Below are 22806 nucleotides of genomic sequence, written 5' to 3'. Positions count from 1 at the left end.
GAACCACATCAAGCTCCAGCCTTAATTCAGAACCTGGGAATACTGCTCTGATTCATACACTGGGTGACTGGAAGGCTGCCAGTTTTCAATGGGATGCAGAGCACATAAAGGCTATGTAGCAGGTACAGGCTGCAGTGTAATTAGCGTTAATGCATGAGTCATTCGATACAGGAGATTTTCTACAGGACAGGGGTACCTGATAAGCAAAGCAGTCAGAGTTTATGGCAAGACTCCAATTGGAGAATCCCAAGGTAGACTTCTAGTTTCTGTAGCAAGGCCAAGGAATCTGCCGTGGAGAACATGTCATTCACAAATGGCTCCTTGCATGCTGATGGGCCTTGGTAGGAACAGCATCTCGTGGGGCATTAAGTGACCCTATAGCCCAAGTTGCCCGTGATGAGCTGTTTTGTCAGACGCACCAATCAATCCATCATAAGGTGGAAACAGTACACCTGGGGTTGATGACAAGTAGGCCGGGGGAAAACAGGTGCACAGGCAGGCGGCCCAGGCTCTCACATCACACTTACAACTCTGGCACCATGGTCCCTCCCACGACTCACAACTAAGGCTGCTTGAGAGGCTCTTTGTTTAGCTGATGGAGGCCAAAAAAGCCCAAGCTAAGTTCACAGATTGGTTTGTTGGGATATGGGTTCAAAACAAAAACAGACTTTTGCTGCCCTATAGTCCTACTCAGTAGTTAAATGACAGGGGAGTTTGGGGTAGTATTCCTGATCATCCATTTTGTGTGGAAAGGGAAGTGGCTTGAAGTAAAAATAGACCTTCTTGGCAAGTGGCAAATAAGTTAGGGGATTAGGGGCCTGGAATGAAAATGATTAGAAGACAGGGGACAAGGAAGCCTGGAGAAGCAGCAGTAGAGACATCTATGGGATTGGGCATGTGAGTAAAGAACTTTGGGTTGTATAACAATGCCTACTGGGGACTCCACCATAGTAGAGGCACTCAACAACCAAGAAAATGGGTGTGGCTAGTTAACCAGCAGCCGTGTCACCAGCTAACCCAGTACTGGGCTCATGTATGTAGTCATGTCCAGGAATGCAGGTGAGAGGCCAGCAACATGGCCTCCACTCACCCACGGGCCACTCCCTCATGTTCAGCCCTGAGCACTTCATACAACATCATCTGCTTGATAGCATGTTGACTACTCTGGACTTCTATCCTGAAAGGACAGTGATTGACCCTGACTAGAATCTTGCCGTCGCCAGGTATGAGTTTGCCTTTCCTGCCCACAAGGTGTTGGTCAGACTACTTAGCCAATGATTTCCAAGTGTTTGATCCATCAATGTGTCCTGCATAATACTGCCTTTGACTTAGGGACCTGATTTACAGCAAAGGTGGTGTTTCAGTGGGCACATGGCCATGGGATTCACTGGTCTTGATAAGTGTATCTGAAATTTAATGAGAAAAACTATAAAGTAATTTAGGATCAGAGATTATTTTTTAATTAATTCCCAAGGTCTGAGATAAAGTTATGGTATGTATTTATCCTTTGGGGAGGGCTATCAATCCCTACCCTTCAAACTAGCATCCCCATCTTTCATTCAAAGGAAAAAATACATAATACATTGTGGGGGGGGGGTAGAAATTCTAAGTGCTGGTTTCCTTTTTTCTTCCACTAAGGAAGCTGCTTGTATCCACCCTCTGCTGCAGCTTCTGTACAGATGCCTGTGTGCTGACGGGTGTCTGACTCTTTTGCAATCCCACGGACTGTAGCCCCCTCAGGCTCTCTATCCATGAGATTTTCCAGGCAAGAATATTGGAGTGGGTTGCAGTTTCCTTCTCCAGGGGATCTTCTCCACTCAGGCATCGAACCTGCATTTTTTGCATCTCCTGCATTGGCAGGCAGATTCTTTACCACTGTGCTACCTGGGAAGCCCTGGGTACAGATATATAATACAATACGCTTGACCAACTGCATGGTCACTCTTGGAGCTTGAAATCTTGAGGACATAATTAAAACAATTCTCTAACAAAACCTTCTTTTGCTTCAGATAGCCCAGAATCAATTCCTGTTGCATGTAACAAAGACTTGGCTGATGAAAATATAAACTGAAAATTCAAATTAAGTTTTACACATTTGACATCTAAGGGCTCTTTAGAGCTACTGAAAAGGCTTTTGAACCACTAATGTCAAATGAAACAGATTTGTATTTTTGAACACTGTAATTTATTAATACATAGACACCACATTATTTTTCTGAGTAGACTCAGTTTACTATATACATGAGCTGTGCAACATTCAAACCAAAGTAGAAGCCAGAGAGATTAGATTCAGTGAATTGCAGCTGTTTCTTTGAAAGTTTATCTTTTATCTTAAAAATTCCTAAAATTTTTCTAAAAACTACCTCACTCATATAATTTTAAGGTAGTATTTTAAAGTCCTTGTCAGGATCTTATTCAAACCTTCATTTTTACAGATGGGGAAAGTGAGAACTAGTGAGTTTAAAGAGACTTGCTTGAAGTCATATCTGAGTAAGACAAGAACAACTGTGCCACCATCCTGAAAGTTCTGGTCCCAAGGTGGTATTTAGTTTTAATTAGAAATTCTTATACTAATAAAAATATGTGCATCAGATTTAAATCAGAAACTGCTAAAACATGAATAAGAAAGTGTAGGAAAGAGACAAACGCCTTTTCCTAGGTTCTGTGGCTGGGGTCCTGGAAATTAAACTGATAAAATAAAAATTAAAATAAAATTAATTAACAAGAGATAAAGAAGAGTTTATTGACTCATGTGGTGCACAGACGCCTGGGAGAAGCTAAGTGTCGAATAACTCAAAGAGGTGGCTACAGTTTGGAGCTTATACAGCATCTTAACAAAGAACAATGTATTGTAGAGAAATGGATACAAGGAAAAGGGTTTGTTTAGGCTTTCAAAAATGGCAAACTCTGGGAAGGTAAACATTTGGGGGGAAACTAATGGAAGATAAGGATTAGTTTAATAAGGTTTGAGGGTGTTTGAGCTGTCCTCTTGGTAAGGGGGCGGTACACAACTTTTACCAATAGAAATTTACGTCTGATTTTTAGGCAAATGGAGGACTTCCCTGATAGCTCAGTTGGTAAAGAATCCGCCTGCAATGCAGGAGACTCCGGTTTGATTCCTGGATCGGGAAGATCCCTTTGGAGAAGGAACAGGCTATCCACTCCTTTATTCTTAGGGTTTCCCTGGTGGCTCGGCTGGTAAAGAATCCACCTGCAGTGTGGGAGACCTGGGTTCAATCCCTGGGTTAGGAAGATCCCCGGGAGAAGGGAAAGGCTACCCACTCCAGTACTCCGGCCTGGAGAATTCCAGGCAGAGTCGACACAACTGAGCGACTTTCACGAAATTAAGATCATTTAAGCAAATGGAAGGGGGGAAGTGCTGAGGTGGAAGGATTTTTGTTTGTTCCTGCTGTGTCCCAACTATCTTCAGCTTAAAATAATCATGTCAAAATGTCTTATTCTGGAGTCTTATGTTCTAATCCGCTACAGAAACATTAAAATGTATGGTCTCTTCCGCCTTGAGAAGGGATTGCCTGGGTAATCTTACCTCAAAGATGTGACCCAAATACCAAGGCCAGAGGTCTTGTCCTTGACATCCTAATGTGGCCAACTAGGGTCCGCAGTTCTGCCCAATCGGGTAGGAGACACAAGGATAATGTGCAAAGGGATGTTTTTCTCGGTATCGCTTACCACACCCTGCCCAAACCACAGCGTCTGCTCCATAGCCCGCGAGCAGCGACGCCTCCAACAGAACCCCAGGAGGCCTGGTAGCATCTTTGCCGGAAGGTCGGCCGCTGAGACCCGGCCTGTCGGTGGAGTTGAGTAGCTCTGGCGGGCGGCGCCTTTTGGCTTTCCAACTCCAGCAGCTCTGAATCATGTTTATGGGACGTTTAATGGGCTCTAATAAAGCAACTAGTAATTCCCGTCCGCGGAAACAGGGAAACCCGCACTGCCCCGACGCTTTTAAGGGTGAGGCGGCTACCCGGAGGTTGCGCCACTGGGTGGCGCCAAAAGCCGTGAAGGCGCAGAAACCATGGTAACGAGAGGGTCATCTGCTACGCCAAGCGTGATGACTGCGCCGGATTATGACGCAAACGTCCGCGCGCGGGCTCAGCGGTCTCGCGTGACCGCGGGCGTGGCCTCCCGGTCTGGCAACAGCAGCAACGGCAGAGGCGGGCAGGCGAGGTCAAGATGGTGGCTCCGCGGGCGGGGGAGGCGGTGGAGGGAGGAGGAGCCAGACCGTAGCCTGCCGGAAACACCGACACCCGGAGGCCTCCCGGGAGCCGCCTCAGCCGCCGCCTCCGCCGCCTGCTCCAGCTCGAGAGACGCGAGCGGGCGGCGGGGCGGGCCGTGAGAGAGACACGAGAGGGAGGGCGGGGGCGGAGTCGCCTGCCTTCGCCTCCGCCCCCGGCCGCCGTCCCGGGCCCTGCCCCGCGCGGCCCGCCCAGCCCCGGTGTGGCAGCGGCTCATGGCGGCGGTGGGGCCCCCGCAGCAGCAGGTGCGGATGGCCCATCAGCAGGTCTGGGCGGCGCTCGAAGTGGCGCTCCGGGTGCCCTGCCTCTACATCATCGACGCCATTTTCAACTCCTACTACGATTCCAGCCAAAGCCGGTTCTGCATCGGACTCCAGATCTTCCTCCGGCTCCTTGGTGAGAGGAACCGGGTAGGATGCGTCCGGGGACGGCTCAGCAGGCCGAGAGGTGCAGGAGGGGGAAGTTGGCCGTGCGCAGGTGGATGGGGGTGGGGGCGTGTGTGTGTCAACTAGTTTCGTTTCCCCCCCGAGTTGGAGGGGGGGCGGCGTCTTTGTGGGCCGGGCGGGAGGAGATGACACTTGTCTCGGAGTTGACAGCAGAGCGGTCCTTCCAGCGAGTCAGCCTCCTGTTGGTTTTTGCCTCTTGAGTGAGGGTGGGGAGGAAGCAGCGATGTGCGAGCATGTGGCCCTGTGCCTGCTGCTCTCTTGGGGAGTGAGTCTTGTCTCACCGCGTCCTATGCGACAGCCTTGGAAAAACAGCACCTCTGCTTACGTTTTGCCATCTCGCCGTGTGTGACCTTGGGCTCTTCGTGCCGAGACCTGGGCCTCAGTTTCCCCCTTTCCAAAATGCGCAGTATTCGTGTGTTGTCATCTGAATGACATCCACATGAAAGAGAATGTGAATCAAAGCTTGAGACTTGCCAAAGACCTTCATGAAGAAGGTGATACTTAATAATGAGTCCTAAAATTTTCCGTGAATAGAGGAGAAGGTATTGAGAACGGTTATAAAAAGGTGGCTAGAAACTGATGAGATTTATGAAAATCAGTGTCTTCGTTGTGTAAGAGTGGAGTGTGAAAAGCATCATGTACTTCATTCCCCATTTTCTCTTGCATTGCCAGAGTGAGAAGCATTTATGTTTAAGTTTTTAAGGAATTGAAACGTGGCAGATTTTGTTGATGAGGTAGAGTGTCAGGTTTTAGTGAGGTAGTGCCTTTGAAGTGTTGCTGAGGACAAGCGGATGGTGAGATGTTTTCTAAGCCTTTCTGAGTTAGAAGCCATCTGTTGCTACTTTATTCTTTTTAAAAATGATAATATTGAGTTTTCTTTTCAGCGATAAATAACAACACTTGACATTTTTTGATAATTTACTTTTGCAGCGCATCTTCACTGGTATTATCTAAGCTGATTTTCAAAAATCCCTCAAATCCCTCAAAGGAGATTGGGTGGTGTTATGAATAGTTTCATTTTACAGATGAGGAAACTGAAAGTCCTAGAGGTTGATACACAGCAAGATCCTAGACTTAACGTTAAGACATCAGGTGTGCCTCATTTTCTTCCTCAGTACAGCTGTAATCCAGATACAGAATGGTATAGTAATGATCATAGCACTACATCTTAAAAACTAACAGATGTGAATGTGATGTTCCTTAGCACAAGACTTCTCAGTAACGTAATCTCACTTACCACTGCAAAAATGTGATGCCCTCATCATTTGTAGCAAAAATGGAGCTGTGTGATTTCCTGTATATAGAAATAGCAAATCATTATATTGGTCACCTGAAACTATTATGTTTTCTACCACAATATAAAAAGAGAATTAGCAACCTTAATGTTTTGTACTTAACATATTTTGTTTAATCCTGATAGTTGCGGGGTGGGGGGGGGGATAAAAATGAAATTAGTTAAATAATGTTACGGTGAAATTAATAAGAACAGGAACCTGATGGGAAAGCATTTTTTTCCTGTCATTTAGAAGTTCCTCATCATAATAAGGCAGTTGCTTGTCTCATTATATAAATAGAAAGGTGGTCCCAGCTGAGCCCATGACTGCCAACCCCTCCCCCCCTCCATACACACACTCATCCACCTTAAATGATGACATGATAACATACATGCCTGCAGTCAGTACCTGTACTGATTCCTGGAGTGGGGAGACTGAGAAATGGAGAACATTGATCGTTTCTATTCTTGAACCCCATAGGAGAAGAGAAAGTTTGCTAGAGAGTAGAAGCTAACAGACTCCTAGAGAACTTCATGAAATTTGAAATTACGCAGTTCTGTTTTGGGCAATAAATAACAAATGTAACATGGACTTGAGGGTGGTAGGAGGGGCTTCCCCTGCTTCTGCTTTGAGAGGAGGCAGGAAGAGGCCAAAGTGGAGGAGCCAAAAAAACCCACAAAACTGGGTTTGAGAGGATTCACAAAGTCATTCTGGCAGCGGTGTAGCCAATGCCTTGAATGTTCTGGCCTGTATACTACAGAATGCAGGGCGCTCACGGTTGAGCTTCAGGCTGCTGTGGCTGCTAAGTCGCTTCAGTTGTGTCCAACTTTGTGCAGCCCCATAGACGGCAGCCCACCAGGCTCCCCCGTCCCTAGGATTCTCCAGGCAAGAACACTGGAGTGGGTTGCCATTTCCTTCTCCAGTGCATGAAAGTGAAAAGTGAAGGTGAAGTTGCTCAGTCGTGTCCGACTCTTGGTGACCCCATGAACTTCAGCCTACCAGGCTCCTCTGTCCATGGGATTTTCCAGGCAAGAGTACTGGAGTAGGTTGCCATTGCCTCCTCCGGAGCTTCAGGCTAGGGAACTTTAAACGAGTATTTTCTTTGATTAACTCTTTTGTAATTCAAGAACACTGAACTAGTATTTTCTTTGTACTATATCCATGCTTCTTATTTATGTAGCAAATCATGGAAGTTAGTATTTGACAGGTTAAATAAGAATGTGACTCTGTCAAGTTACTTACCTGCTTTGTGCCTCTTTTCTTCACCTTTGTGAAGATGAACCATAATACTGTATTTCTCTTATAGAGTGTTAACGGCAATAAGTAAGGCTATAAGCTCTTATAACAGTATCTGGAATCTAGTAAGGAACATGTCATTGTAGCTACTAGTAAACATGGTATTAATAGCTTTTAAACAAAATTTTTATACTTCAGTTAAGACCATACTACTGTGTTACAGATATTTTGGTTTTTGGAAGTCATTAGCAAAATGTTGGTGCTGTTTATTTGAAAATTTTGATTGCAGAATGTTCTCTGGGTCAGATTTTAATGAAAAATACAAAATATTTTCCAAGTCTGTCTCTTGACTGCTCCTCACATTGTGTGTGTTAGTTGCTCAGTCATGTCCAACTCTTTGCGACCCCATGGACTATAGCCCGCCAGACTCCTCTGTCCATGGGATTCTCCAGGCTCAGAATACTGGAGTGGGTTGCCATTCCTTCTCCAGGGGATCTTCCTGACCCAGGGATTGAATCCAGGTCTCCTGCATTGCAGGCAGATTCTTTACTATCTGAGCCCCAAAGGAAGCTCCTCACATTATGACAATGTAATTATACTAATTTATCATATTTGTAAGAATAATAAAATTATTAAAAACTGGTTTTGGTGGGGGAAAATTTCACCCTGAATAAAAATAAATGTGCTAAATATTTGAGGATCATTCATTGAAGGACAGGAGAGCCTGGTGGGTTGCAAAGAGTTAATCACGATTTAGCAGCTGAACAACAAAACAATGAAGCATCTTGTTTATTATTCAGAGTGAGGGTTTGTGTGTAAAAGATACCCAAAGATGGTTGAAGTCAATTGTTCTCCCTGGGTAGTTTTTTAATAATTGTAGACCTCTCTGTACTACTGAATATAAATCTCAAAATTTGTCAATCTCACCTTTTTCTTAAAATGGAATTGTCAAGATGGAAATCTTTTCTGCATCCAGTTTTATTTATAGTGTCCAAAGAATTTACTCTCCTACAAGAAACTATTACTACTATACTTTTATTTGTTATTAAACTAATACGAGAATTCTGCAGATCAGAATATAAAGCATCTCACTTTGGAGATCCAAATTAGATCCTATCATAATATATATAATTTTTAAGAATATTAAGCTATTCTTAGGAGGTGTTAAGTGCTAAATGAAATGTAACCCAGTGCAGTGTAATGCTGAATTAGCAAATCTAAATCCAAGGCAGAAAATGCAAGCATAGGAGTTTGTTTTAATAGTATTACTCATATAATGACAATTCATCGACATGGAAAGGCCTTTCTAAACATAGGAGAAAATCCGGAAATTACAAGGGAAGTTTTGATAAATTTGAGTACATAAAAATGAAATACTTCTTGATGACAAAATTCTTTTTTACAAAGTTTTTTTTTTTTAATGACACACCAAGGGGGAAATATTTGTGTCATATTTAGTTGAAGTACTAGTAAGAGTTTTACTCTGCCGATAAAAATATTTACTCCCGGAGGAAAATAGGCCCCAGGATAAGCATATCAGAGTAAATAAAATGTACAAGGTCAATAAGCAAAACAAAAATTACTCAGCCTCATTTATAATTAAAGAAATGCAGTTAAAATTTTACTTGCAAGATTGGTAAAGAATTCAAAGTTTGAATAAAAACTAGTTTGGCAAAGGTATGGGGAAATAGATGATGTTAAACAGTTTTGGTAAGCTATTGTTTTTATGTAAAGCCACTTGGCACTGTCAACTGAAATTAAAATTCATTAGACCTTTTGACTCACAATTCTAGTTCTGAATATTTGTCCTGAAGATACAGTTTTACAGAAAATGTGGGCAAGAATATTCGTTGCAGCATTGTTGGTAATAACAAAAATTGTTAATCTAAATCTCTGTTGAAAGAGAATCTATTCATTGTGTATGTGTACTAGTTACAGCCATGCAGTGAAGTTGTTGAAAAAAGTGACTGACTTTTGGTGCTGTAGAAGGAACTCAGAAAACCTGTGACTGTAAAAACAAAGTGAAGTGATTGTAATGATTGACTGCATTGGAATAGCCTAGGGAGTCTGAGCAGATACCGTTGACATTTTGGAGGAATAATTCTTTGGTGGTGGGGGTGGCGGGATTGTGGCCAAATGATTGGTGCAAAATCTGATCCTGGTTGAGAACCACTGAGATGGACAAATAGACCAATAAACAGCATAGAGTTCAAAGCCCAGAAACAGACCACCTATGTATGAGGAGAAACTTGATGTGTTTCAGAGGTAGAATTGAAGTACAATTGAGGTAAATTATTCTATTTGTGGCCATTTGGTTACTTAAATGGAAAAAATTATATTGAACCCTACCTCACATAAGTATATAAATAGTTCAAAGTGGATTAGTATCTTAATGTGAAAAGCAGAACTTTAAAAAGTTAGAAGAAAATGTAGAACTTTTTTTTTTTAATCTTAGAGTAAGGGAAAAGTTCTTTAAAACTATATAAAAGCAAGTGTATGAAATAATAAATTCAGTGATATTAAAATTAAAAACCTCTGTTAATCAAAGGGAGCATCAGAAAGAGAAAAGAGCAGTCCTACATCTGGAGAAGATGCTTGCATTACAGATAGCTACAAAGAGTCTGTAGTCAGAATATTTTTTAAATGACTATATTCAGCAAGGAAAAACAGCTCCATAAATAAATGAGCAAAAGATAAACTGGCATTTCACAGAGGAAGAAATATGAATGGTCAATAAGTAAGAAGATGCCCTCTTTGAGTATTCAGAAATGCAGTTTTTTGAAAAGGTTAAAAAAGACTCCATTATTATAATGGGATCTCCTTTGGGTAAAAAGCAAAAAGAAGTATTTATCCATGAGTGTGTTTATTTATGCAAAATTTGGTTAATTCTTCATTTAATACCTATGGGATTGGACTTTTTAAAAAATCATGTTCATATGTTTTTAATAAAAACATACTTGTTAAAATTTAAAAGCAATTTATCTTATTAATAAAGGACTTAGTATCATTTTTTTAAGTTTGATAGAAAAAATTTATCCTATAGTTTGTCAGGTACATCTACAGATTAACATTTCAAGATGTTTTATTTGTTCTACTTTTCATTGCATAGGTTTCCCTTGGGAGTAGTAAGGCAGTTATAACACTTATTTTAGTACTGTTCATCTTTATTCTGTCAGGCGTTGAAATGTTTTTCCACAGCTTGCTTTAGGTTATATGTTATATATTAAAAGTATTTAAGGTACTTGGAGAGTTGTATTATTATTATTTCCTTCCAGTTTTTAGTCCCGAACTTCCAGAAAGGTTGTGAATGGACTTTACACAGAAAAGAGTTGAACATTGTGTTGTATAACGTACATGGTGGTTTGTTTTTTTGGTTTGGGGTTTTTTTTTTTTTTTTCTTGTCTGCTTGTTTTGTTTGCTCACTTTTGGTAATCCAAATTGAAAAGGCCCTGAACTCTTTTATGAATTGAGTTCATATATATCTTCAGAGCGCCTGAATTGACTTGGATTCCTGCCCCTTTTCCTGCCTTGAGCACTTAAGTAAAACTCGAATTACTGGAGAACCAGATCCCTAAATTGTGATGCTAGTTAGTTCTATTTGCCACTGTCCCAAGGTGCTTTTTCCTTGTAAAGCAGCATTTATATATAGCCTTGATTACTCATTGCAGGTCACTCTTAAATCTTAACGAGGAAACTTCTGTCTAGGAGCTAAATTTTCTTAGGCCTACAGGTTAAATATCAAGAGTTGAATGTCTGGAGTTGGGAAAATGAAACCAAACTTCAGTGTTATTGCCAACACTTCCTGAAGGCCTTGAGAGGGAAGAGTACTTGAGAGACTTGGAGAGTTGACTTACTTTTTTGCCATGAAAATGAGAGCTGATTCTGTATTCCATACACAGGAACATGAGTATAAAGGAAAAATTTAAGGGCCTCCTATGCATACAGACTTTGGGTAGGAATTAAAATCATTTTATACTATTCTCAAAATGTTTGTGGTGGCATGCATGTGCTCAGTTGTGTCTGACTATTTGCGACCCCATGGACTGTGGACTGTAGTCCACCAGGCTCCTCTGTCTGTGGAATTTCCAGGCCAGAATACTGGAGCCGGTTGCCATTTCCTACTCCAGGGGAGCTTCCTGATCCAGGGATCAAACCAGTGTCTCTTGCACTGGAAGGTGGATTCTTTACCACTGAGCCACCAGGAAATTCTGGTCATTATTAAATCTTGGGAAGTGATTTTAATCAGGAAAGAGATAATAGTATAAGATTGTTACTTACAAGGAGATATCCAGTCTTTGAAGTTGTAGTCTCACTGCCTTATTTGCCTGTCATATTCTCTTTTTTTCTTTTGGTACATTTGCACAAAGCAAAATGGCAGTTTTTATCCAGAAGTATTTCTAAAAACCCAAATCATTCCTTAATCTGTGTGTAAAAATAAGCTTTAGTGGTGGGGATAAAGCTATTAGAATAAAGTCTGGTTATAAGTTATAGCAAAGTTCATCAATATTGACAGGTAAAGATTAATTTACCACTTTGTGAATAGCAAGTTAAAAATAATTTACAGTTCCTACTTAACTCTCTCCTTTTAAAAAGTGGCATAAAGTAGAACTGAAGTTATCTTGATTTAGTTTTGACTTATTTTAGATTAAATTTTGTCTCAGGAAAAAACTACTGACTTTTGTTTTTCTCTTTAGAGAAATTAAGATTACATATGGCAGCTGATTAAATTCCATTTCCTGTTACCTTCTATGGAAGGGGTTTCTAATCCTGTTCAAAAAAAAAAAAGCCCATTTTCTATTGAAAGGGCCATTCCCAGCTGTCAGCTTTTGGGGAGATTATTAGTGGCCCACTTGCTCAGGAAAGCAGGTAGTTAGTTCTTGCACGGAGGTTGCTGTATTTATATCTTCCAGGTGATTGTTTCCTTCTGTTCTGTTTTTCACAAATGACCTGACAGATTGGCACAAAATAAAATTTGTGGGCAGTCATCATTTGGAGGAACTTCGTTCTTGCTTCTAACTGCAGTGGATTGTGAAATGCCTCCATTGTAATGTGCATTATTGGTCTTGGTTACATACTGAAGTCACGTGGGAAGATGGGTGTTTAATTTGGAGTTTGTCACTTTTTCTGTACTCCAGGGTTTCATTTCTCAGCTTTGTCTTGTCATAGTTTTTCATTTCCAAGTGGGCTGTGTTTCATGGATGCCTTTAAAAATATAATTCAGAATCCAACAGAAATGTTTATTTCCCTAGTGAATACTAATTGCACTTTATTTTCTACACAATATTTTGGGATCCATAGACATAAAAGTTCAGATCCTTGCTTGCTATCAAGGACATATTACATAATCAGTTCAGATCAGTCGCTCAGTCGTGTCCAACTCTTTGCGACCCCATGAATCCCAGCACGCCAGGCCTCTCTGTCCATCACCAACTCCCAGAGTTCACTCAGACTCATGTCCATCAAGTCAGTGATGCCATCTGGCCTCTCATCCTCTGTCGTCCCCTTCTCCTCTTGCCCCCAATCCCTCCCAGCATCAGAGTCTTTTCCAATGAGTCAACTCTTCGCATGAGGTGGCCAAAGTACTGGAGTTTCAGCTTTAGCATCATTCCTTCCAAAGAACACCCAGGGCTGATGTCCTTTAGAATGGACTGGTTGGATCTCCTTGCAGTCCAAGGGACTCTCAAGAGTCTTCTCCAACACCACAGTTCAAAAGCATCAATTCTTTGGCACTCAGCCTTCTTCACAGTCCAACTCACATCCATACATGACCGCAGGAAAAACCATAGCCTTGACTAGATGAACCTTTGTGGGCAAAGTAATGTCTCTGCTTTTGAATATGCTATCTAGGTTGGTCATAACTTTCCTTCCAAGGAGTAAGCGTCTTTTAATTTCATGGCTGCAGTCACCATCTGCAGTGATTTTGGAGCCCAGAAAAATAAAGTCTGACACTGTTTCCACTGTTTCCCCATCTATTTCCCTTCTTTCACTCTCCACTTCCACCTTCATCAAGAGGCTTTTTAGTTCCTCTTCACTTTCTGCCATAAGGGTGGTGTCATCTGCGTATCTGAGGTTATTGATATTTCTCCTGGCAGTCTTGATTCCAGCTTGTGTTTCTTCCAGTCCAGCGTTTCTCATGATGTACTCTGCATATAAGTTAAATAGACAGGGTGACAATATACAGCCTTGACGTACTCCCTTTTCCTATTTGGAACCAGTCTGTTGTTCCATGTCCAGTTCTAACTGTTGCTTCCTGACCTGCATGCAGATTTCTCAAGAGGCAGATCAGATGGTCTGGTATTCCCATCTCTTTCAGAATTTTCCACAGTTTATTGTGATCCACACAGTCAAAGGCTTTGGCAGAGTCAGTAAAGCAGAAATAGATGCTTTTCTGGAACTCTCTTGCTTTTTCCATGATCCAGCAGATGTTGGCAATTTGATCTCTGGTTCCTCTGCCTTTTCTAAAACCAGCTTGAACATCAGGAAGTTCACGATTCACATATTGCTGAAGCCTGGCTTGGAGAATTTTAAGCATTACTTTACTAGCGTGTGAGATGAGTGCAATTGTGAGGTAGTTTGAGCATTCTTTGGCATTGCCTTTCTTTGGGATTGGAATGAAAACTGACCTTTTCCAGTCCTGTGGCCACTGCTGAGTTTTCCAAATTTGCTGGCATATAGAGTGCAGCACTTTCACAGCATCATCTTTCAGGATTTGGAATAGCTTAACTGGAATTCTGTCACCTCCACTAGCTTTGTTCGTAGTGATGCTTTCTAAGGCCCACTTGACTTCACATTCCAGGATGTCTGGCTCTAGGTCAGTGATCACACCATCGTGATTATCTGGGTCGTGAAGATCTTTTGGTCAGGTTATTATAAACTGGAGCTTCCCTGGTAGCTCAGCTGGTAAAGAATCTACCTGCAATGTGGGAGATCTGGGTTCTATTGCTGGGTTGGGAAGATCCCCTGGAGAAGGGCATGGCAGCCCACCCCAGTATTCTTGCCTGGAGAATCCTCATGGACAAAGGAGCCTGGCGGGCTACAGTCCATGGGGTCACAAAGAGTCAGACATGACTGAGTGTCTGAGCACACACACACAACTATAAACTACAATATTAGGTGATGTCTCAGTGTCTGTAGGATGGGTAGGATTTGGACAGTCAGGGATTTGGGAAGTTGAATGGGGCCATCCTGCCAAGCAAAGAGAAGAATGTAAATACAACTGTAATTACGGCAGAGAAGAAGGGGTGTGTTTAAGAAAGAAATCTGGAGTGTTGGTTCATGTGTTTAGAGGAATATTATTGATACTTTAAAGCAAATTGGGTCCTTGAATGTTAGAACAAGACCTGTAGATTTTAATCGGTAATATCAGAGCTGCTGCAGTATTTTGAGCAAAGACATGAAGAAAGGCAGTTTGGTGGCTTGTAGATGAATTTGAATGAAAGAGTTTTTGAGACAGACTAATAGATGAGTGTCACTGAGGGAAAGGGGAGGTATAGATATTAGTAGATTTTGTCACTAATTTTCAGAGTTTGAGGATGGGGGTCTAAAGGTACAGTTAAAAGAATAATAATGGTATCTCTGACTGAAATTGGAAATCGTAAGGAAGAGCTGTTTGAGGTCAGTTTAGGCTTAGGTTTTAGAAATTCTGAGTATAGTAGTTGCAGTGCAGAAGTAGAAATAGATGAATATTTGGATGTGGTTTCTATAGTTGAGACCTTGGATAATAATGTTTATTGTAGTCTCACTTAAAAATTTGTCAGAGCACCAAGAAAGAAGGTGCTGGATGCACCTTATGAGACCGTATATTGGTGCTTATAGTGTGGGAGAGGGGGAAACTTACTAAAATACGTTTTGGTTTTCTGAATGCTGTTTTAGTTTGAAGAATTAGAAGGATGACTGTTTGAAGAAAGGGCTTCCCAGGTGGCGCTAGTGGTTTAAAAAAAAACAAGAAACAATAAACCCACCTACCAATGCAGGGATTTGTAAAGAGATGCGGGTTTGATCCCTGGATCAGGAAGATCTGCTGGAGGAGGGCATGGCAACCCACTCCAGTATTCTTGCCTGGAGAATCCCATGGACAGAGGAACCTGGCGGGCTACAGTCTGTGGGGTCACAAAGAGTTGGACATGACTGAAGCAACTTGGTACACACATACATTTGAAGAAAAAGATTCAAAAGGAGAAAGGAAACGTGGAGGACATATTTGGTATCTGTAGGAAAGTATATACAGAAAAAAAGTGAACTTGGACCCAAGGGAGAATTCCCAAATTCAAGCAGCAGGAAAAATAAGAGCCAGCAGGAGTTCACAGTTTGAGTAAAAGGAGGAAATAGGGGTAACTATAAATGTAAAACTTAAACTTGACATTCTAAAGAACACTTTAAGAAAAATCTCAGAGTTAATAGGAACAAATGTCCATTTTGCTTATTTTTAGTGTTTTTGTAATGAAGTAATCTTAACTTTTTTTAAGGTTTTCTTCAAAATTTTTTACATTATCAAAGTATGATAACACATATACAAGAGATTTGGAAAATACAAAAAAAAGGTTATATATAGTTCAGTTATATATTACAATTAATTTTTAAGTAGATAAATTAAGATTTTTAGTTGGAGTTTCAATATCAAACTCTCAAAAAATAATAGAATTAGTATACAGAGAAGTAGGATATAATAGACCTGAAAAGCACTGTGAACCAATTCAACATAATTCAGATTTATACAGTTTTCACACAATAACAGGATACAAATTCTATTAAGTTCCCATAGACTGTAAACTAGGAGACACTGGAACATATCCAGGGGCATAAAACAAGGTGCAAAAATTTCATGGTCCAAAGATATTGAGATCATATAGAGTCTGTTCTCTTATCATTGTGGAATTATGTTAGAAATCAGTATGAAGGGATATTTGAAAATAACCCACATATTTTCAAGTGCAGTGTGACATTTACCAGGAGATACCTTCCATCTACCCATTGAAAGCCTCAATAAAGTTAAAGCTGAAAAAAACACGGAGGGTAATTTCAGAGAAGAAAGCATTTAAATGCTTTGGTATCAAGATGAGATATTAATATTAAAGATACTTTAAACAAAATCCCATGTATTTGGAAATTAAATGTCTACTTTTAAATGACAGGCGTATCTAAGAAAACTAGTTTTGAATAATTCTGAAATTATAATATACATTCTTTCAAGTTTAAAGCTTGTTAAACTGTATTATCACAACAATCTCATCTTGGAAATATTTTAGTAATTTGGTTTCTGGAGATATAATGCTACTTGAATTACTCTGAAAATTAGAAAATAAGGGGTAAGATTTTAAGGATGTGTTTGATCTGTCCTGGTGAACTCTGATTTTACAAAACACTTACGGGCCTTTAAGCCTAAACTGTCTTGAGGCATAATGTTCATCAGTTTGAAAATGTTCACGCTTATTAAAGGAAGAACATCATAACTTTTAGTGGAAAAACATGCTTTAACAACGTTTCGTTTGAATGACCTCTTTCTCTCTCTTTTTTTAGGTATGTTTGTATCCAGTATTGTTCTGATATTGTCACAGCGATCACTTTTCAAGTTTTACATGTACAGCTCCGCCTTTCTATTAGCTGCGACTTCAGTGTTGGTAAATTATTATGCTGCTTTGCACATTGACTTCTATGGTGCCTACAACACATCAGCTTTTGGAATTGAGCTGCTTCCTCGAAAAGGGCCCTCGCTGTGGATGGCACTCATTGTTCTACAGCTAACGTTTGGAATTGGATACATCACACTACTCCAAATTCATTCCATCTATTCACAGTTAATTATTTTGGATCTCTTGGTTCCTGTAATAGGCTTAATCACAGAACTGCCGTTACACATCCGAGAGACTTTAGTTTTTACTTCTTCCTTGATTCTCACATTAAATACAGTGCTTGTCTTGGCAGTGAAACTTAAGTGGTTTTATTATTCCACCAGATATGTTTATCTTTTAGTGAGGCACATGTATCGAATTTATGGATTACAGTTATTAATGGAGGACACATGGAAGAGGATTCGTTTCCCAGACGTCCTGCGAGTCTTCTGGCTAACAAGAATTACAGCTCAGGCTACAGTATTAATATACATTTTAAGAATGGCCAATGAAACTGATTCCTTCTTTCTCTCTTGGGATGATTTTTGGGACCTCATTTGCAATCTCATAATTAGTGGATGTGACTCTACACTCACTGTACTGGGCATGAGTGCTGTAATTTCCTCAATAGCCCATTATTTGGGTCTTGGAATATTGGCTTTCATTGGGTCAACTGAAGAAGACGATAGGCGACTTGGCTTTGTAGCACCTGTTTTATTTTTCATTTTGGCTCTTCAGACTGGTTTAAGTGGGCTAAGACCAGAAGAGAGACTTATCCGCTTAAGCAGAAACATGTGCCTTTTATTAACAGCAGTCCTGCATTTCATCCATGGAATGACAGACCCCGTATTAATGTCGCTCAGTGCCTCTCATGTGTCATCTCTTCGTAGACATTTTCCTGTGCTCTTTGTTTCTGCTTGCCTGTTTATTCTTCCTGTTATACTCAGTTATGTTCTTTGGCATCACTATGCACTAAATACATGGTTATTTGCAGTTACAGCCTTTTGTGTGGAACTCTGCTTAAAAGTAATAGTTTCTCTCACTGTGTATACGTTATTCATGATTGATGGCTACTATAATGTCCTCTGGGAAAAGCTTGATGATTATGTCTACTATGTTCGTTCAACAGGCAATATTATTGAATTTATATTTGGAGTAGTAATGTTTGGAAATGGGGCTTATACTATGATGTTTGAGTCAGGAAGTAAAATCCGGGCTTGTATGATGTGCTTACATGCCTATTTTAACATCTACTTACAAGCAAAAAATGGCTGGAAGACATTCATGAATCGTAGAACTGCTGTAAAAAAAATTAATTCACTTCCTGAAATAAAGGGGAGCCGCCTACAAGAAATAGATGACGTATGTGCAATCTGCTACCATGAATTTACAACATCTGCTCGCATCACACCGTGTAATCATTATTTCCATGCACTTTGCCTTCGGAAGTGGCTGTACATTCAAGATACTTGTCCAATGTGCCATCAAAAAGTGTACATTGAAGATGATATCAAGGATAACACAAATACATCTAACAACAATGGATTTATTGCACCCAATGAAAACCCAGAGGAAGCTGTAAGAGAAGCTGCTGCCGAATCTGACAGGGAATTGAATGAAGATGACAGTACAGACTGTGATGACGACGCTCAGAGAGAAAGAAATGGAGTGATTCAGCACACGGGCACAGCAGCTGAAGAACTGATTAATGACGATACTGATTAAAATAGCATTTACTGATCATTGAGGTATTTGTTTAAAATTAAGTTCATCCAAAATGGAGTAATCTGCTTCACTTCGTGTGTAACCAAGCACAAAAACAGTATCAATGTTGAATCTGTGAATGGTTTTCCGTTTACTGTGATGTGCTACTGTAAATATACCTCTTTAATTACTTCTGGTCTCTTTGGTGACCTATTTAAATTTGTGTACATTATTGTACATAGAATAAAATGTTTTCACATTTTTATGACAAATTTGAACAAATAACTTTTTAATAGATGTAATAATATGGTGCGTCAACTGTGCCAAAGATTCCTCAATGAAAGTCTGTGATGTATCCAACTCTGGACCCTAGTTTTTTTTTAAAATGGGTGTGAGAGAATAAAAATGCAAATCAGGGGAAACTATGTTAAATCAAGGAAATAAAACAACTTGGACCAGAGGATAAATTCTATATGTATATAGAGTATTTTGCAATTAAGGGGAAAATAGGCTGTCAGAAGTGACTGAGACTTTTTTGACACTTGATATTAGCATTGTAGTTGAGCTGGGTTTGAAAGTAATGATTCAGATCAGAGACTGTGAGAGTTCAGAAGTAGGCTTATTTATATCAACTAAACTTTGGTATAAACCAGGATGTGCTAATGGTTTTAATTTTGATGTAAAAATCAGTATATTTATTAGCCATTCTGTGTTTGCAGCATTGTCATAACATTGTCCTTTTGAACTTTTAAAGAAATTACAAAATGAAATACTTTGGGGGATTTTCACTATTTTAAACCAAAACATTAAGTGATTTTAAAAAATTCTGATCTGACTTCATGGGTGGTATGCAGTGATGATACCTCTTTAGACAACTTCCAGCGAATTCCTTTATTGAAACTTAAGTTTTATCATGAAATTTTATATACATGGTGGGAAAATGGGAGACATATCAATTACATATCAGGAAAAAATATTTTAATAGTGTTGTTATATAGTGTATTGGCTAGTTCCAATGGATCTTCATCTCTTACTGCTGACATTATCTCCAGTATTTGACTAAAACAAAACAAAAACAGATAGTTAAACTTCTAAGTACATATTCTGTTTTAAAGATATTTATCTTTTTCCACATAAATGAAAAGATACTGTTTTAGCATCTTTAGCATAAAAAGCCTAACAGTATGTATTAAACTTTTCAGCAGTGTTAACAGAAAAGTTTAACTGCTAGGATATTTAAAACAAAGCAATTACAGATAGATTTCTGGGACAATCTTGCATGTCACTAGAGCCAGGAACCAGGTTCAAGTAAATTATAAAACCAGCCCACATGTGTCCCACAATTGCGGAACTAACCAGTGGAAATGAAGAGTCCTTTTAAACTGGGGGGTCATTACACATTAGTGGGTCATAAGGAACTTTTAAAAAATTAAAACTACATTTGCATTAGTAAGAGAAATAGTATTCCATTTTTGTTCAGGTTATATTTATATATGCAAATATGTACCAAGTCACACTGTGGTATTGTGGGGATAGCAGTCAGTTTGAAAGCCATTGCTTAGAGAACTAGTTGTAAAGGGCAGCAAGAAACTGCCGCATCATCACCAGCACAGTGACAGCAGAGGAAGTTAAGAACACGTTACTTGGAAGTGTACGGTTATTGGGGGGGAGGGCGGGGAGAGAAGCGCTTTCTCTTCCTGTAGGTTTTGCCCTGCAACAGAAAGGTGCCAATCTTTCACTTTCTTTGCCTAGAACGATGGTAATTATCAGTAGTGTTTTCTAGCAGTATTGCAATGTAGACAGAATATTTCTTACGCATGAATCAGAAAATTCAGTCGAATTAAACATTAAATATTCTTTGTCTTAAGCTTTTTGTTTCCCTTTATGGGTTTTTAAAATATGAACACCTAGAGGAATCAGAGACAGAGATTAGAGATTAACTGGAACTTTTAAGTTCTATAATAGGGACAAATGCTTTGTTTAACATACACGAAGTGACTGAAACTTTTATCTGACAAAGTATGCTAAAAGCAAATCTATTAACATTTAAAGTGACACTAAAGACCCAGTTTTCTTAGCAAATTACAGAGTTTTCTTCTATTAACTACTTGGAAATTGACACATAATACTGAGAAATCAGTATGATTCCTGCCACCAGTCTCCCTTCCAGTCTTTTCTCCATACGGATTGATTGATACCAGTTAAGTAACTTTCCTGCTTAAAATCCTTTGGGTCCTGGTAAAATCTAAACCACAGATGGTGGCACACGAGACACACACTCTGGCCTATCCTCCCTATCACTTACTGAGCATCCTACTTTCTGCCACACTGCGGTCACTGTTCCCAGCTCTTCCCCAGCCTGCCTTCGCTCAAGGTGTGTGTGTATCTCGGTCTGGCCTAACTCCCAGTCCAGCTTAGAAAACAGTTGAAATGTCACTTGACTTAAGCGCTCTTATTTCCCCTCAGGGCAGGCAGCTGCTCTGTCCTGTGTATGTTCCTACCCCTATAACAGCACTACTGTCTTGGGTTATACTTACTGTCTGTTTGTTTGCTCCAGGAGGATCTTTGTCAGACTTGTTTAATGCCTTACCCAAAGTGCCCAGCACAGTGTACCTACTTATCTGGTGGGGTAAGGGTGGGAATGGTCTTCATTCTTTCGTGTGGCCTCAGTAACCTGTATCTCCCCTCTGATACTTGACAAGAGCTCCAGAATGTATTTCATGGAATTTACAATCTAAAGTGTGTGTGTATGTGTGTGTGTGGGGGGGAAATCTCTATTCAAATAATTAAAACAAAACTGTTAATAGATGCTAATTAGTATTTAGCATTAGACCAGAGGCATGTTTATTTCTGAAATGTAGTCTAAAATTTTTCAGTTTGCAAATGTTGATTTTCCCAAGGAAATAAAATTCTATAAAGTTCTGCACTTTTTTTCAGTTGGAAAAAGGAAATCCTTTCTATGATTTGTCCTTTTGTTCAGAGGCTTAAAGAACAGTGTTATTTCTTAGGTTTATTCAAGCTGTGAAATCATTTGGGTCTCCTGCTAAGATTGTGCTTTTATAACCATCAGCAGGAAACCTGCAAGATAACAGAACTTAAGCCAGGTACGGTAATTCTATCTATGGACAGCTTTAAGAGCTTTCCCCCTCCCTACAAAATGACAAATGACCAGAATTACTTAAAGTTCTTACTGCTATAATAAAACCACTTTGGGTTGAGAGGGTATGAAAAAAAAAAACGAGCTGATACAAATTCCTCCAAATCACTGCATTACAATGGTCTTTGATAACTTCATTTGGATTTCACCTTTAATTCTGTCCCTTGAATTCATTTTGTAAACAGTATTGGTGATTGACTTTAATATTCTGAAGGCCATGAAAACAAGACACTTACATTATGTGGCAGGGTTCATTTCTGTCTTTCAAACAGTGCCCGTTTTCCCACTTCTTTTTGGTAGGAAATGAAGTTTTTATATATTTTGATCCAGCATGTGTATTTTTGACTCCACACCAAGGTGCATCTAAAGATAAGCAAAGAAAGATTCTCAAAGATATTTACCTTTTTAAATTATTTTTTTAGTGAATATTATCAAACTATTATATAACCTCTAAAAAAGATAAGCCATGATTCAGCTTAAATGGTAAAAGGCAAGAGAAAACAGCTTTAAGAAAAGTACAAGAAGTTATGTATAATATCATATATGAAATGAGTCACCAGTCCAGGTTCGAGGCACGATACTGGATGCTTGGGGCTTGGTGCACTGGGACGACCCAGAGGGATGGTATGGGGAGGGAGGAGGGTTCAGGATGGGGAACACATGTATACCTGTGGCAGATTCATTTTGATATTTGGCAAAACCAATACAATATTGTAAAGTTAAATAAAATAAAATTTTTAAAGTACAAGATAAAATCTTGAACTGTACAAATTCTTTTAAAACTTTTATTCCTCTTCCCCCACTAACAATATGCTTTAAAAAAAATGATCTAAAGCTAACTAAAACAAAATACAGTAGTAACATGAAAACATTTAAAACTTTTTTTGCCTCCACTGAATGTAAAACAGTGGCTTTTTTTTTTGGCTGCACAGTGTGGCATGCAGGATCTTAGTTCCCTGACCAGGGATCAAACCCACGCCCCCTGCATTGGAAGCATGGAGTCTTAACCACTGGACTGCCAGGGAAGTCCCCAACTGTGCTTTGAATACTGGGATTATTTACTTACCTAACTCTCTATTAAGGATTAAAATAGTTTACATATTTTACAACCATTAATAATTTTCATAA

At 39.8% G+C, this 22806-nt stretch overlaps 2 protein-coding genes across 8 annotated transcripts in view; one reads left to right on the top strand and one right to left on the bottom strand.

The window, feature by feature from the left end:
• The first annotated feature begins 4161 nt into the window (after window positions 1–4161).
• On the top strand, window positions 4162–18881 carry RNF139 (ring finger protein 139). Of its 2 annotated transcripts, none has more exons than XM_019973413.2 (2): window positions 4162–4700; window positions 16726–18881. In XM_019973413.2, exons 1-2 carry the CDS (start codon window positions 4469–4471, stop codon window positions 18540–18542), a joined length of 2049 nt encoding a protein of 682 aa, XP_019828972.2. In that variant the 5' UTR covers window positions 4162–4468; the 3' UTR covers window positions 18543–18881. The 2 variants fall into 2 exon arrangements, with proteins under 2 accessions (XP_019828972.2, XP_019828973.1); XM_019973414.2 differs by having other exon boundaries at window positions 4165–4649.
• A 506-nt stretch (window positions 18882–19387) lies between these two features.
• Window positions 19388–22806, bottom strand: part of TATDN1 (TatD DNase domain containing 1) — a 31470-nt gene continuing 28051 nt past the window's right edge. For all 6 annotated transcript variants that reach the window (XM_019973419.2, XM_070802485.1, XM_070802484.1 and 3 more), the window contains 2 exons: window positions 21915–22041; window positions 19388–19580 (listed from right to left, as the gene is read on the bottom strand). In XM_019973419.2, the coding sequence (XP_019828978.2) occupies window positions 19478–19580; window positions 21915–22041 (230 nt within the window). In that variant the 3' untranslated portion in view covers window positions 19388–19477. The remainder of the gene's footprint in view (window positions 19581–21914; window positions 22042–22806) is intronic.

The sequence above is a fragment of the Bos indicus genome, chromosome 14 (assembly GCF_029378745.1).
Source record: "Bos indicus isolate NIAB-ARS_2022 breed Sahiwal x Tharparkar chromosome 14, NIAB-ARS_B.indTharparkar_mat_pri_1.0, whole genome shotgun sequence".
NCBI classification, from domain to species: domain Eukaryota; kingdom Metazoa; phylum Chordata; class Mammalia; order Artiodactyla; family Bovidae; genus Bos; species Bos indicus.
This window is presented reverse-complemented; position numbering and strand designations above follow the sequence as displayed.

Coding starts and splice junctions, on each gene's coding strand:
- RNF139 (XM_019973413.2), top strand. CDS start 4,469: ATGGCGGCGGTGGGGCCCCCGCAGCAGCAGGTGCGGATGGCCCATCAG. Junction 4,701..16,725: donor ACGGCTCAGCAGGCCGAGAG/GTGCAGGAGGGG, acceptor CTCTTTTTTTAG/GTATGTTTGTATCCAGTATT.